This window comes from Bubalus kerabau, chromosome 19 (assembly GCF_029407905.1).
Source record: "Bubalus kerabau isolate K-KA32 ecotype Philippines breed swamp buffalo chromosome 19, PCC_UOA_SB_1v2, whole genome shotgun sequence".
Taxonomy (NCBI): Eukaryota; Metazoa; Chordata; class Mammalia; order Artiodactyla; family Bovidae; genus Bubalus; species Bubalus kerabau.
Genome location: NC_073642.1, coordinates 61,496,544 through 61,511,767, shown reverse-complemented (window position 1 = coordinate 61,511,767; position 15,224 = coordinate 61,496,544). Strand labels below are relative to the sequence as shown.

The following is a 15,224-nucleotide window of genomic DNA, read 5'->3' as shown; positions in this document are numbered from 1 at the left end:
ATTCTAAGTATACAATGCAGTGTTGTTACCGAAAGGGTGTTCTGTGGTCTGGCTGCAAGAGCTCAAAAGCCACACAAGCCAGGCTGGTGGAAAGGAAAGCTTGTTTTTTGCTTTATTTCAGATGCCGGCAACTGGTTGAAGGGGGTTGTCAGACATCTGTCCAGAGGCCGATTCCACCCCCACCCCTGGCTGACAGGCTGGGGTGAGAGCTTTTACAGAAAGATTAGGAAACAGCACAATCAACCCTGACAGTTGGTCAGACCCTGCTGGTCTGACCAGCATCATCTTGGTCGTTTTAAGTCGTTTTAAGTACGGTTAGGGAGAAGGCAATGGCACCCTACTCCAGTACTGTTGCCTGGAAAATCCCATGGATGGAGGAGCCTGGTGGGCTGCAGTCCATGGGGTCACTAAGAGTCAGACACGACTGAGTGACTTCACTTTCACTTTCCACTTTCATGCATTGGAGAAGGAAATGGCAACCCACTCCAGTGTTCTTGCCTGGAGAATCCCATGGACGGCGGAGCCCGGTGGGCTGCAGTCTACGGGGTTGCACAGAGTCGGACACGACTGAAGCGACTTGGCAGCAAGTACGGTTAATCTTCAGTTCCAGGGTTTGTTTATTTGTTCCCATTTCTTTGAGGCCTGTTCTCGGAATCGTGGCAGCTCAGGTCATGGGTACAGTCTGGTCATCACGCAGTTAACTTCTCCAGAATACTGATGTTCTAGCATCTGTAAGACAGCTCACAGGATATGGCTCAGAATATTATCTACAGCCCTTGAGAAAGAACTAAAGGTCCTTGACTATGATTAATGACGACATTCTTATTTAGTCTCCTCTGACGGTTTTCCTTTCATTCTGTATTTTTCACTTCTGTGATTAAGTTTATTCTTTGACTAAAGTTTTCCACAGACCAAAGGCAGGCCCAGGACCTGGTGAGGGGCCAAGGACCACGGGTCCTGCTCCGTTTCAGTATTGTTAGCTATAGACACAGATATATTTCTTATGATGTCACAGATCCATTATTTAACTATTTCCTTATTTGTTTCTTATCGCCCATCCCCATGAGAGGGTGCTAGAGAGACCTTGGTTTGGTCACTTCAGCACCCTCTCTGTCTAGAATAGAGTCTGGCCCACAGTAGGTGCTGGAGAAGGAAATGGCAACCCGCTCCAGGATTCTTGCCTGGAGAATCCCAAGGACTGAGGAGCCTGGCGGGCCAGTCCATGAGGTTGCAAAGAGTCGGACATGACCGAGTGACTCGGCAACATAGAAGGTGCTCAGTCATTAATGATCGAATGAATAAGCACATGAACTTCAGCTTTCTTTTCTAAAAACTGGATCTCGGCCTCTTGTCTGGGCTGCCAGCCTGGTAAGGAGACCCTCCTCTGGCCGCCCCTTCCCCACAGGCTTCCTACAGTCCACACGTTCACACTTTTGTCTTCAGCTGATCCTTTGTACCCTCCCATCCCCCCAAGACAGAGTAGGGGCCTGGCCTCATTCCAGCCCAGACAGGAACCAGGTAGATGTTGGTTGGGAAAGACCCATCCAGAATCGAGGCTGGACTGGAAAGTGCTTTGTCAACCTCCAGGGCAGCACCTCTGGAGTGCTGGTTGCCATGGTAGTTAATGTTATTTGTTCAGTTTGCAGAAAAGGCCCCAGCAGCCTGGCTTGTATAAATATTAATCATGGGGATATTTCTGCTGCCCGGGTCAGGCCAGCACCCAGCTGGAACCTGGGCTAACAGGGGCCTGGCGGGGCCAAAGGAAAGATGCCCGCAGAGGGTGGGCTCCTGAGCTCTGTAAACAGGCCAACCCTCCCGGAATCACTAGAGGGCCCTTCTGCTTTCCTCGCTTTCCTCCACCCTCAAGGCTCTGATAGCTCCCCAGGTGATGTGGGGTGTGGCCCTCCTGCCAGGCACCCAGGTCCCATGGTGTTTTTCATCCCAGCTCTTCTGTTCATTTATTCGCCCATGTATGTGGAGGCATGGCACTGTCCCCACTGGGCCCCGTAGGAGACACAGGGGAAGCCCACAGGAGCTTTTGTCCTCCATGGAGACGGGAGCATGACAGCCCCCCTCCAAAGCACGCGGCTCCTAAGGAAATGGAGGAGCTGTGGTTGTTCAAAAGGTTATTTCTTTACAGGCTCAGTGTTGCATCTGGACATTCTGCCCCAGGAAACGCATTATCAGACCATTAAACTATCAAGGCTGATTGGTAGCAGGCAAATAGAATGTGAACAGATGTATTTATCAACCAAATTTGTAAAACCAAAAGTTTACTATACATGCTGGTAGGGATGGGTAGGCAGCGGGCAGTGGGGGCATTTTTTGGTGAAGGCTGGCCTGGCTGCAGGCTTCCCAGGTGGCTCAGTAGTAAAGAATCTGCCTGCCAGCACAGGAGATGCAGGAGACGTGGGTTCAGTCCCTGGGGTGGGAAGATCCCTTGGAGAAGGGAATGGCTACCCACTCCAATACTCTTGCCTGGAGAATCCCATGGACAGAGGAGCCTGGTGGACTACAGTCTATGGGGTCGCAAAGAGTCAGACACAACTGAGCAACCGACCATGCATATATGGCCTGGCTGCTGCCTTTTAAAATGGAAATATAGCAGCTTGGACTGTGGCTGCCTCCTTCACTTGAAAAATCTTGCTGCCTGCCTTCTTCCTTATTTCAAAGTGACGCTCATCCATCTTGAGAACACGGTGTGTTGGGTTGTGTGAAAACCGCTGCTGTCCTCACAGGCTGCACCGTGGGGAGGAAGGCCCCAGGCTACTGGCCCAAGCTGGGGGAGCAGGAGGTGCTGAGGAGATGGTGGGAGGTGCAAGTTTGAAGTCAATTCAGGAATCACTTCCCAGCATCTTGGGAATCCCCTGGTGGCTCAGAGGTAAAGAGTCAGCCTGCACTTTGGGAGACCTGAGTTTGATCCCCGGGTCCAGAAGATCTGCTGGAGAAGGAAGTGGCAACCTATTCCAGTATTCTTGCCTGGAAAAATCCCATGCACAGAGGAGCCTGGCGGGCTACAGTCCGTGGGGTTGCAAAGAGTTGGACACGACTGAGTGATTACACTTTCTTTCCTAGCATCCTTGTTCCCTCCTTGTTTAAGAGGCTGTGCTCTTCTCTCTGAGGACCAGACCTGCTTGGGTACAGCCGATGGCAGCCCACAGCCTACCATGACCCTCACCCTGACATTCTGGGCCCTTCAAGCTGGCTTGATGACCATCACAGCCTTGACCTCCAGGCTCAAGCCTGAACTCTCACCCCCACCCCAGGATCCATGGACCCCTCTGCTATGGACCTGCTGCTTCAGACTTTAAGCTTGGTTGAATTTTGCCTCCTCCAGGCAGCCTTCTGTGATTTATTTGGCTTTGCCCCCTTAGGAGCCTGTGCAGACTTACATTTGGAACCCCTTTTTTCACTTGGCTCACTCAGCTGTGGGGCAGTTGACAGGCTGTCGGCTGGGACAGAGGGGTGCCTGGGCTCTGGGCTCCCCTCCTCAGGCAGGCTAACCTCACTCTGCAGGGTTCCCAGGTCATCAGGAGAGAAAGCTGTAAATCTTCCCGAGGCCCATGCCCAGGATTGGCCCAGTGTCCATCCTATCAAACCCTCCTGGTGGAAACAGGTCACAAGGCCAGTACCTAGAGTCAGATGATGGGGAGACAGGGCCGAATATGGCAGCTGTGAAGTCACACTGGGAAAGGAGCTGGCATGCAGGCATGGGAATATTTCCTGGCCCTTTCTGCATCTCCCACAAGCAGTCAACATGAGTTTCCCTGAAGAGCAGCCTGGAGGAGAGGATCGCAGTGTGGTGTGAAGCGAGTTAGTCTGCCCTTTCCTCCCCTGGCTGCGGGGTTCAGAGCAGCAGTGGACAGGCCCGCCTGGTGGGCAGGTAACCCGTGTTGCCAAGCTCAGAAGGGCCCCACACTCGGTTTTATGCCCCGCAGTCGCCATCTTGAAATTCTTCATAACTCTGAATAAGAGCTCTGCATTTTCACTCTACAATGGGTTCTTCAAATGAGGTAACTGGACCTGAGAATGGCAGGTGTTGGTTATCTGCTCAGCACTGAATGACCCTGCTCTGGGCGGGCTCCTCCTGCTAGACAGAGACTAGAAGAGCTGGAACCAGTCCAGGGTGATGGTTGAAGGAGGGGGATACTCTGCAGCCCAAGGCTTCCCAATCAAAAGAGCCTGAAACTTGAGTCATGAATCTTTTGACTGGTCTGCCCCCTCCTGTGACGGCCCCATGGGTAGCCCCTCCTATATTTTAGGCTGTCTGGATGACCTCGATGCATGCTCAGTCACTCATGTCTGATTCTTGGCAACCCCATGGACTGTAGCCCAGCTGTCCATGGAATGGACTCTGTCCATGGAATTTTCCTGGCAAGAACACTGGGGTGGTTTGCCATTTCCTACTCCAGGAGATCTTCCTGACCCAGGAACTGAACCCTTGGCTCTTGCATCTCCTACATTGGCAGGCAGATTCTTTACCACTAGCACTACCTGGGAAACCAAGAAGCCACTGGAACTGTTCCCAACTGTGCACCCCAGGAGACTCAGGATGGAAAAAACCAGAATACTGACCCTAGACAGCTGAAGTTCACATCAAATGAATGACTCAATGCACCTAGACTCTGGCATCTTCCAGTCCATAGAAAAGTGCTGAATTTATTAACTTGAAATGTCTGGTTTTCTTTAATTAGCATGAATCTTTTGATGTTTGACTACCCGGTTTTCACAGCAAAAATTCCTGTTTATCCTGGCTCTCCCCTCACCTCTTCAGAGAAGTCCCTCCGGGTATCTTAGAGGCTTTCTTCCAGGCTTGAGTCCTCACTTTTGTCTGCTAAATAACACATACTTCTCAACTTTTAGGTTGCACATTTTTTTCCAATCGACAAGGTAACAACAGTACCTACTTTAAACAACTGCTGTGGAGATCAAATGAGCTAATATACATGGAAGGAGCTCAGAACTGCACGGAACACCTAGTCAGTGCCGCATGTTTGCTGTTACCAGTGAAGGAATGAATAAAGCTGCTATATAACTGCACACTCACTGTGCCAGGTAGCGCTGAAATTTCCTGGGCTGGTCCTTCACATACCATTCGTTTATTACCGGCATGTCTGTTTCGTGTTTACCATGAGCCTGGCACTGTGCTAGGTGTGGGGGATAAAAAATTGAGTACGATAAATTTTGCTCACAGATGACTCAGAGTGGGGAAACTGATGGGTGAGTGAATGTAGCTTCTGTGATTTGCTTCACGTGATGTGATGAGGGGGAGGTGTGGGACAGAGGAGGAGGGACTCTGTTCGGCCTGGGAAGTGGCGGGAGGCAGAAATGCTTCTGGGATGGGGGGGCTCCGAGTAGCTCCAGTCCTTTATGTTGCATCACAGAACGAATTCAGCAAGAGGCAAAATGATACATAAGAAGTGATTCATTAGAAAAGGATGCTTGTGCTTTCCAGGTGGTGCAGTGGTTAAAGAATCTGCCTGTTGATGCAGGAGATGCGAGAGACATGGATTTGATCCTTGGGGTCAGGAAGATCCGCTGGAGAAGGAAGTGGCAATCCACTCCAGTGTTTTTGCCTGGAGAATCCCATGGACAGAGGAGCCTGGCGGGCTACAGTCCATGGGGTCACACAGAATTGGACACGACTGAGCACACATACCCATGAGGTTTATAAGGGGGTGGGCAAGAGACTGAGGCCCTGAGAACTTTGTGGGCTATGGTTTTATAATCAAAGGAAAAGTGGGGAGAAGGAGAAGACCACCTCGCCCTCCTTCTTGAGCAGACGTCACCCTTCCAGAGCTCACCATTCCTCATCAGCTCCTCCTCCCTGTCCTCCTTGTTTCTTGTCTCTACAAGGTCAAACTGAGTCTGCCATGGCACAGTTCAGTTCAGTTCAGTTCAGTTCAGTAGATCAGTCATGTCCGACTCTTTGCGATCCCATGAATCGCAGCACGCCAGGCCTCCCTGTCCATCACCAACTCCCGGAGTTCACTCAAACTCACGTCCATCGAGTCGGTGATGCCATCCAGCCATCTCATCCTCTGTCGTCCCCTTCTCCTCCTGCCTTCAATCTTTCCCAACATGGCACAGTGGAAATGAGCAAAAAGGCAGTGGGCTGGGCCCAAATCGTGAGTCGTATGGTTTCAGTGTAATGTCACCTTTTGCTTACACTTTTGTTTTTAGTTTCTGCAGAGAAGCCTGTCCTAGGAATCATTAACTTACTGGCCTCTTGGGCAGGAGGTGGGTCTCAGGCCTCTATCGTTTTACTCTTCCGGGGGGCATGCCTCCTGCTTCTGTTGCATAGTGTTGTGGTTTGGCAAACCTGCTTTCTTGAGTGATCATTAGTTTACAGGGGTCTCCCATACTTTTTCCTTTACCTATGATCCCTTAGTGGTGTTGACTATGTAATCACCTACTTTGCCCCTTTACTCTGTCCCTATGAGAAGGAGCACAAGAAGGGAGGAGACGCTGGTGGTGAACCTCTCAAAGATGAGTCAACAGCATCCTTCAGACAAAGCACAGGTTGGATTCAGACACAGAGGAATTAACTGTTTTCTTTTTTTAATTATCATAATAGAAAATGACAACACCAGCAACAATGCCAACGGTCAAAGGGACACAATTCCACGTGGCCACATTTTTTACATCCATTAAGGTTATAGGTTTTGAGTCAAAAGAGCACATGGAAGCCCTACATTAAGAAAAGAGCCTTTTCACTGTAGTAAAAGTAAGTGATCCCATTGTGAAGCCCAGGGGGCTTCAGTAGCAAAGGCCTAAAAGAATAGTTAAAATACCTTTTTATTAAGTAAACTACTTACATGTACAAGTTGAATATGAAAACATTAGTAAGACACAGAAATATTTCCGATTTTCTCGGCATGAAGAATTGGCATCTGGACGGTGGCTAGTTCCAAGAATAAGGTTTAAAACTTTAAATAGTAGAAACTTTAAACAGTAGAAAGAGTGTTAGTATGGTTTCAACTGGGGGACACAGGGTGAGAAAAGATCAGAAACAAGCGAGGATGTAGATTTGTCCGAGTCTGTTAGCCAGCTCCCCCATCTCCACCCCCTCTAAGATTTTCCCCGAGAAGCATCTCTCAGATAGACTGACGAGGGGTCGGGTGCCTCAGGGTCCGGAGACTCACAGTTACTGGCTGAGGGGGGACACGGGACAAGTTCAGCCGCACTGTCACATCCACTTTGTAGAGTGCCCCAGCCAGGGTGACTCCCCATGAAAGCCCAAGACAATGGAAAGCAAGAGGACGTGGATTTTCGAACAACTTGCTAGATTCCAGTTCACTGTCTTCCAACTGGAATTTTTTTTTTTTAACTTGAGGCAGCAACCCTGATCACTTCTGTAGCTCAGAAGACCTTTGATTTATTCAATGACTCACAGCTGGGGAAAGAGGTGCTTTGGAAGATTCCCGTAGCTGGGAACTAGAGAAGGCGTGGTGCAGTGCTGGCCTTCCCAACCTCAGCATGATCAGCACTTGGGGGGATGGACACTTCCTTGTCCCGGGGCTGGTCAGCGGCACCCCTGGCTTCCACCCACTAGGTGCTATCAGAGCACACCCCCCCCTCCCCATGTCATGAAAATCAAAACTGTCTCCAGACATTGCCAACGGTCCTTTGGGAGATGAAACTGCTCCCAGATGAGAACCACAGTCCTAGTGGTTGAGAAACTTCATAGATAGAAGCCTTGGGCTCCAGACCCCACTCTCCTGGTCACCAGGGTGGCCTGGCAATGTTCCCAAGCCTCTGGGAGACTCTATTTCCTTTAGAAAGTGTGAAAGTGTAGAAGCTCCCTTTCTGCCAGCTTACAGAGCCCGGCTCAGAACCATCTGGATTGCTGGGACAATACTTTAAACCACACTGATGTTGTTCAGTTGCTCAGTCGTGTCTTGACTCTTGGTGACACCACCAACGGTGGCCTGCCAGGCTCCCCTGTCCTTCAGTCTCCCGGAGTTTACTCAACTTCCTTCCATTGAGTCAGTGATGCTATCTAACCACCCCATCCTCTGCTGCTCTTTAACCTATACACGTGGTGATTCTCTGGTTCATGACATTGGGGGAAAGAGAGCTGATGAAACTGACACTGAGGCCCCTGGTGGCCGCTCACCACGTGGAGGGGGCTCGGTGGCGGGGAGGGCTCTGGATCCCCCCAGTAGTCACAGATTCCCTGTGGATGTGCCTCATACATCTGTCAGGACTTCTTCCCAAGGCGGCAGGGGTCTCAAACCTCCTCCTGGGAAGGCGGGAGGCCCAGGAGTAGATCAAAGGCTTCACCAGACAGCTGGCTGGAGAGGTCTGGGCAGGCATGAGTGTGCACAGTGGTCAAAAAGCAGGTGCCCGCACATCCTGGGAACTGGGCAGCCCGACCAACCTCTCCAAGGGCTTTCTCTGCCTTTATTCTCTATCTTGACAAAAAATATACGACTTTTACCACGACTCAGAACAAGCCATGCGGACTTATACTCCAAAATTTACATAGTCACTTTTAGGTACTCTTAACCATTCATTCTGGAGAAGGCAATGGCACCCCACTCCAGTACTCTTGCCTGGAAAATCCCATGAATGGAGGAGCCTGGTAGGCTGCAGTCCATGGGGTGGCTAAGAGTCGGACACGACTGAGCGACTGACTTCACTTTCACTTTTCACTTTCATGCATTGGAGAAGGAAATGGCAACCCACTCCAGTGTTCTTGCCTGGAGAATTCCAGGGATTGCGGAGCCTGGTAGGCTGCCGTCTGTGGGGTCACAGAGTTGGACACGACTGAAGCGACTTAGCAGCAGCAGCAGCAACCATTCATTCCATTGCAGTCCCAAGAGCTGCTGTCTTCTCACCCTGGGAGGAACGTTCCTCCCTATAGTCACTATGGTCTGCATTGTTTTGCCCCTGCCCACCTCCATCCTCCCATTCAAAAAAGGGCAAGAAAACGCTCAAGTTCTGATCTCCAGAAGCGACTTGCTGGGGACACCCAGCCACCGCTGAATAATTCTGATTTCCTGGGTTTCTTGGAGGGGCTTCTTTTTCCACTTGGAGATTTTTGACTCCAGCCCCATGCACTCCCAGTGCTCTGTCCCCTGGCTCTCCTCCACCCTCTCACTGCTGACCAAGACCAGGGCCCCGTGGAGCAGGCGGGGCAGGACGGGTGCACACGGGACAGCCAGGCTCCCGCTGCTCCCTCAGGCCAGGGGCACAGCTCCCAGGGCGTCTCCATCAGGACAGCCCAGCACATCCAGGACTTGCTCTGTGTGGGGTGTGTGTGTGTGTGTGTGTATGTGTGTGTGTGTGTGTTAGCTGCTGTCATGTCCGACTCTTTTCAACCCCATGGACCATGGCACACCAAGCTCCTCCGTCTATGGGATCTTCCATATTTATTTTTTTGGGCAGACCCAGATACAGAATCTCCCAGTCAATGGGTATAGCTGTTTCAGAGCTTCTAGTGCTCAGGGACAGAATTCTCAGAAGGGTGACTAATTCCCCAGCCCTGCTTTACTGCCCAGAAAGATGCCACATGTTTGCACTCCAGGGATCAGAGCTTTTCCTTCCATTTGTAAAGGCTTTTGCTCCTGAGACTCGGGGAGGGGATTGGGGGGAAGTGAGGAGATGTTAGGGTGGTGGGTTGCTCCAAGGCAGGGCTTGGCCCTGGATATGGTCCAGAAGATCGATGTCCAGGCCATCCAGACCCTTCCAGACACGTTTACAGGCTGATATGCTTTAAGTGCCAGAGCTGGCTTTGGCAGCTATTGCTATTGTTTAGACTGTAGCCCACCAGGCTCCTCTGTCCATGGGATTTATCAGGCAAGAACACTGGAGTGGGGTGCCATTTCCTTCTCCAGGGGATCTTCCTGACCCAGGGATCAAACCCGGGTCTCCTGCATTGCAGGCAGACTCTTTACCATCTGAGCCATGATGGAAGCCCCAGAGGACAGTTAAAGGGGCAAAGGGGCCAGATGACAGCTGGCTGAGAACACGATGGATGCCCATCCCAAGGCTGGGGGCAGGCAATCTGGGTTCCCTCAGTGATCCCGGGTGAATGCACGAGACCCGCAGCCTGGCATCCATCCAGGGGCCTGTGAGCTCTCCATTAACTTACAGCCTGGCCCCAGCTGACCTCCCGAAAGTCCTGATTAAACACTCTCTAAGGCCTCCAGCTGCTGCGAGGTTCTGAGACTGACAAATACCTGTGCACGGCTGTCTGCCCCTTTCTAGGACTTCTACTGAAATCCATGCTCTAGGACCAGCAGAGCCCAGCCTCAGAGGCCTATCGAGGTTGCTCCATCCCAGAGGGCTCATCACAGAGGGTGTGGATGCAGGGAGACGTGAGGTAACCAGCAAGCCTACAGTCTGATCACAGCTCCTCAGCCACACAGCCTGGCCTCAGCTTCCTCTACAAAAAAAAATGACAATGATCCCCGTGCACCTCTCTGCACCCTCACCCCTGCCGAGGGATGATTGGAGAAGTAAAGGAGATATGGCTCACAGCACAAGGAAGGTGTGTAGGCTGACAGCAGGAAAAATAATCACGGTTAATGGTATCACTATTAATAAGGAGAGAAGGTCAGTTTCCTGCAGGAGGAGAGGACCGTTTGTCTGGAAGGAGTCGGGCTGCAGTGCAGACAGCGGCCAAGTCTCTCCAGTCTCCAGGGACAGCTTCCAAGGGATGCTAGTGGGCCGGCAGGCAGCCAGGCCTTCCATTTAGAACAAGCTGGAAAGTGGCCTGTGTCTCTCGAGCCCAGCGGTACTTACTAGCCAGTTCTCCCCTTGGATCCCCGGGGACTCCCTAAAGGAGAAACGAGCTTCTTTCTCTGGGAGATAGATGGGTAGATGGGGCCAAGGGAGCCTCATTTGCCTCTTGACCTTGGACCCAGGGAAAGGGCAGCGATGACAGAGCGGGAGCCTGCAGAGCGATCGTCTCCCCCAGGGCCTACGAATCCCCTGGGGACATGCCCGGCTCCAGTGTCCTCTGGCTTGGCTGCTCCTCAAAAGCTCCAGGGACCACAACTCCTGCCCTCCTAAATCAAGTGTTGCTGTGTGCGGTGAGACGCAAGCACCCGCAGGTGTGGGATGTGGGATGCTCACAGCTTGCCGAGGGGAAGTGGAGGGGCAAGGGGAGAAGCAAGTACAGAGAACATTCCAGAAAAGGTAGGACGCTTCCTCTGAGGAGCAGCCACTGAAGAGGCAAATCCCTCCTTCCTCACCATGGGCCTGTCAAGCCAGGGTGGGCTCAGGAGCCAGCCTCACCCGGGAGAAGCCAGAACGGGAGCCCCAGAACAGGGTCCAAGGGAGAAGCATCCATCCCCCTTGCTCAGGAGAGTCTTGGCGCTCAGCAGAAGGCCTGAGCCCGGGGTTGGGGCCCAACCTGCAGTGCCGACCATCCCAGGATTGTCCTTATCAATTCTGGCTGTGTGAGCCCCTCCTCATGTGGGCCCCCCTGTGGGGCTCTGAGTCAGGGCCCTTCTGTGTGTGTCCTGAGAACGCTGGTCTCTGGGCGCTTCTCTGGCCAAGGAAAGAGACTTGAGTTCAACTTAAAGAGGCGGGCAGACAATAGGGACCCCCTTCCCAAGGAGGCTGAGCATGTCCCAGCCCAGGATGGTCAGACACTTCCACCTGCAGAGGTCAGAGCCGGCCAGGCCATACCACAGCGAGGGGGGGAAATGGCCTCTAGAGACTCAGGGCCTGGTTTAAAGGTGCCTGGAGATGCCACACAGCTACTAAAGGCTGCACAGCGTTCCAGAAAGAGCCTGGCTTTGGGACCAGATAGTTCCGGTTCATCTTGACCGTCACTTTGCTGCTGTGGCCTCAGGCAAGTTATTCCACTCCTCTGAGCTTCTGGCCCCTTATCTGTATATCGGAACAATGATGTAGAGTAATGCCTACATGCTCAGTCACTTCAGTCATGTCTGACTCTTTGCAACCCCAGGGACTGTAGCCCGCCAGGCTCCTCTGTCCATGGGATTCTCCAGGCAAGAATACTGGAGTGGGTTGCCATGCCGTCTTGCAGGATGTCTTCCTGACCCAGGAATCGAATCCTCATCTCTTAGGTGTCCTGCATTGGCAGGTGGGTTCTTTACCACTAGCGCCACCAAAGGTAATGGTGAAGATTACATCTGTGCCTGTTAACAGGGCACAAGGCTTGGACAGACTCAAGCAATACGGCCTTTACTTAACATCAAAGACAGGACCCCTTCTGTGGCCAGAGGGAGAAGACAGCGCACTCTGGCTGGAAATTAACAGGCACGTCAATCCCCGATGTTATCTGAGTAAAGTTGGAAAAAAATAAACAAAATCATAGGAGATGGAGTGGGCTGACCCTGGGTAAGACACTGCGATCTGTATGGATGTCAAGTTTGCACAAGAAGGTCCCTGAAACTCCTGATCATCTCTGGCCCTGACATTAAGAAGAGAGAGAGACTTGAAAGTTGAATTTAACTAACATTCTCGTCAGGGGAAAGAAAACCTTCATAGGGGAGACTCCCATGCCCAGAAACACCCAGTGAATGTGGGGCCCCCCAGGGCTGCCCTGGAAGGTTGGAGGCCTCCTTAGAGCTAAAAGTCAACCTTTCCGCTCTTCCCCTCTCCTCCCTGAGTTACCAACATAGAACCTTCTCTCCCAGGGCCATCCCCACAGGCCATTTGAGTACAGGGAGCTGCTACCTACCTCGGACAGGGCTGCAGGCTTCCAGGGAACGTGGGTTCAGAAGGCAAAGAATGGGGGTGTTTGGACGGGAGTGAGCCCCATGAAGACAGCTTGTCTCCCCAACCCTGGCTCTGGACTTCACTCCTTGGGTTTGCTCATGAAGACACGTGTCTATTTTATGAAGACCTTGCTCACGGGGCAGGCAGGGCCCAGGCCTTGACAAAGAGAAGGTTACTGGAGAAGCATCTGAGATGCTGTGCTCGAAATGGCCACCACCGAGCCCTGCCTCTAAGCTGGTCCTACCTGCAGACAGCGAGGACCGCTCCGCTCAGCGGTTCCACAGAGTCCAGGGAGGCGGTACAACATCCCTTCTCCCAATCCCCAAAGGCCACGCTAATGCTCAGCGCTCATGACCGCCACTTGAGCTGAAGGTCAAGTGAAGGTCAAAGCCATCTGGAGGTCAGGCTGGTAACCCCATTAATGCAGCAGCTCGGGGCCAACCTCCCAGAGACAAGTGGCTGCCTCCGGACATTTAAGATGTCCCTTCGCCTGTCATCAAGAACATTCCTTTTCTCCTGACACCACAGTGACGAATTCAGCCTTCTTTTTTTTTTAATAATTGTCCCCAAATACGCATGAGGGCTTCTTTACCAGTCTTTGAAGTTTCTCAGCCACCTAGAGGGAGTTTATGCCATCTATTTCCTTTTGTACAACTGCAGGCAGGAAGCAAGGAAAAAGCCACTCTGGGCTTGTGGGCAAGCCAGCCTGTGTCCTAGCTCCCCCTACTCTTGGGGGGACAGGGAGGGCTGTCTTGGGGAAGGGGGGCGCTTTTCCATGAACTTTCCTAAGGATGGAAGAAAAGCGAGTCCTTTGCTGTGTGAATCTCCTCTAGCACATAGGTGCACTCAAAAGGCCAACAGGCCTGTGGTCTTAATAAGAGGGCTCCCAGGCTAGCCAGAATTCCCCAGCCACTGATTTTTAAGCATATCAGGAAACTGACTCAGGCAGATCACAAGAGTCCATGGTAGCCTAGTGGAGTTTAAAGTGTGGGTGCCTTAACGCCCTGCCCACCCTGCACACAGCTTCAGAACCATCTGAATAGTCTCTCCCCACCCAGGGCAGCTGAGAAGGCAGGAATGTACTCAAGAAAGGGCTGAGGTGGGGCAGAGACAGCCTTGAATCACAGTCAGGAAATGTCTCTCCTGCTCTGACCCCTGCCGTTCCATACTCTGGGACCACAGGCAAGTCACGCCCCTCTCTCTCCCACCCACCAATTCACGAGATGCACAGACCTCATCTCTAGAGTTCCGTAACTTCTGAGAGAAGAAAGAGCCTCTTGAGTGGGTAGCCAGCATCCACCTGGCAAGTCTAATTTTTAAAGGCGCCTTCTCTTCTCTTTACAAAGGTGAGAAAGTCCATCCAGCAGATAAAAATCACCATCACTACCACCCCTGAGATCCACGTCACCAGGAATTCCCCCATTCTTGGGTTTCATAAGGGGTCAGGTGACTGGCATCAAAGAGGCCATTTCCAAGTTAAAGGAGGAATGTTCTATGACATTTCCAGGGACCACCACGGATATTCCAAGGGGCCGAGTGAGAAACCAGATTGGGGTGGAAACACTCGGGTCCTGAAGGCCTCCCTTGCCCCAGCACCCCACAACCCGGGTGTGATATTAATAGGTTTGCTTAAAAACGAGACACGTGAGTGATGATTTAGTGCCAGCAAGGGATCATCCAATCATGTCTGTATTTTAAACCAAACTTGACTGCTCCCTCCGGTCTCATGTTGGGGGAATGCAGTTTCAAGAATTTTCCAACCTGTTCCCCGAAGGTTTTGCCTTGTCGTGCCTCCAGGGGCCGGATGCCCAGGCTTCCACATTTTCTGGATCAGCAGAACCACAGCAGAGGGTTTTTGAAATCGGGGCTGCTTGGGGTAAATTCCGGATGCATGGTCGCTCCGCTTGAGAGGCTGTGCTCCCGGTCAGAACTCATGGTTCTAGAACATGGGTGCGGTCACAGGCCAGTGGGGACCGCGCCCGCGGTGCGCCCAGCGCAGGCGGGCCGGCCCGGAGCTCCCGTGGCTCAGAAGGTGAAGGCGTACACCACCCCCACCACCACGATGTTCCCCAGTGTCGCTATGATGGCGATCCAGAGCAGCACAGCGTCGTTGGAGGACCTGGGCGGCTCCTCCGGCTGCCCTTGGCCGTTGGAGGCCGCGTGCACGTTGGTGGAGGAGTTAAAGAGGGAGTACTCGGTGCTGAAGTCCTCATTGGGCGAGTCCATGAAGGCTCCTCCCATCATGGGTAGCTGGGAAGAAGGAGAGAGAGAGAATTAACCAGGGCCTGGGGCTGGAGGGCCGCCCGCAGAGGGGAGGGTGGCTGGTCCGGCAGCCCCGCGTGAAGATACAGCCCTAAACCGGGATTTGCGTCTGGCCTTTAAATAAACGACAGCGCGTCTTTTCAGCTAGAAAAAGGAGCGCTCACAGCAACCTTTTGAGGCAGACGTTCATGGCAACCTTGCAGGTGACAATCCTGCAAGCTGGCAATTCACTAGGACGTACAGACCCTCCCTCTCTAAAC

The 15,224-nt window shown here is 52.3% G+C and overlaps 1 protein-coding gene across 1 annotated transcript in view; it reads right to left on the bottom strand.

The window, feature by feature from the left end:
- Positions 1-6,618: 6,618 nt before the first annotated feature.
- The window catches only part of C19H14orf132 (chromosome 19 C14orf132 homolog), a 59,559-nt gene continuing 50,953 nt past the window's right edge, over positions 6,619-15,224 (bottom strand). Inside the window, exon 6 of the mRNA XM_055555902.1 lies at positions 6,619-14,952. Coding sequence (XP_055411877.1) covers positions 14,728-14,952 — 225 coding nt within the window. The 3' untranslated portion in view covers positions 6,619-14,727. The remainder of the gene's footprint in view (positions 14,953-15,224) is intronic.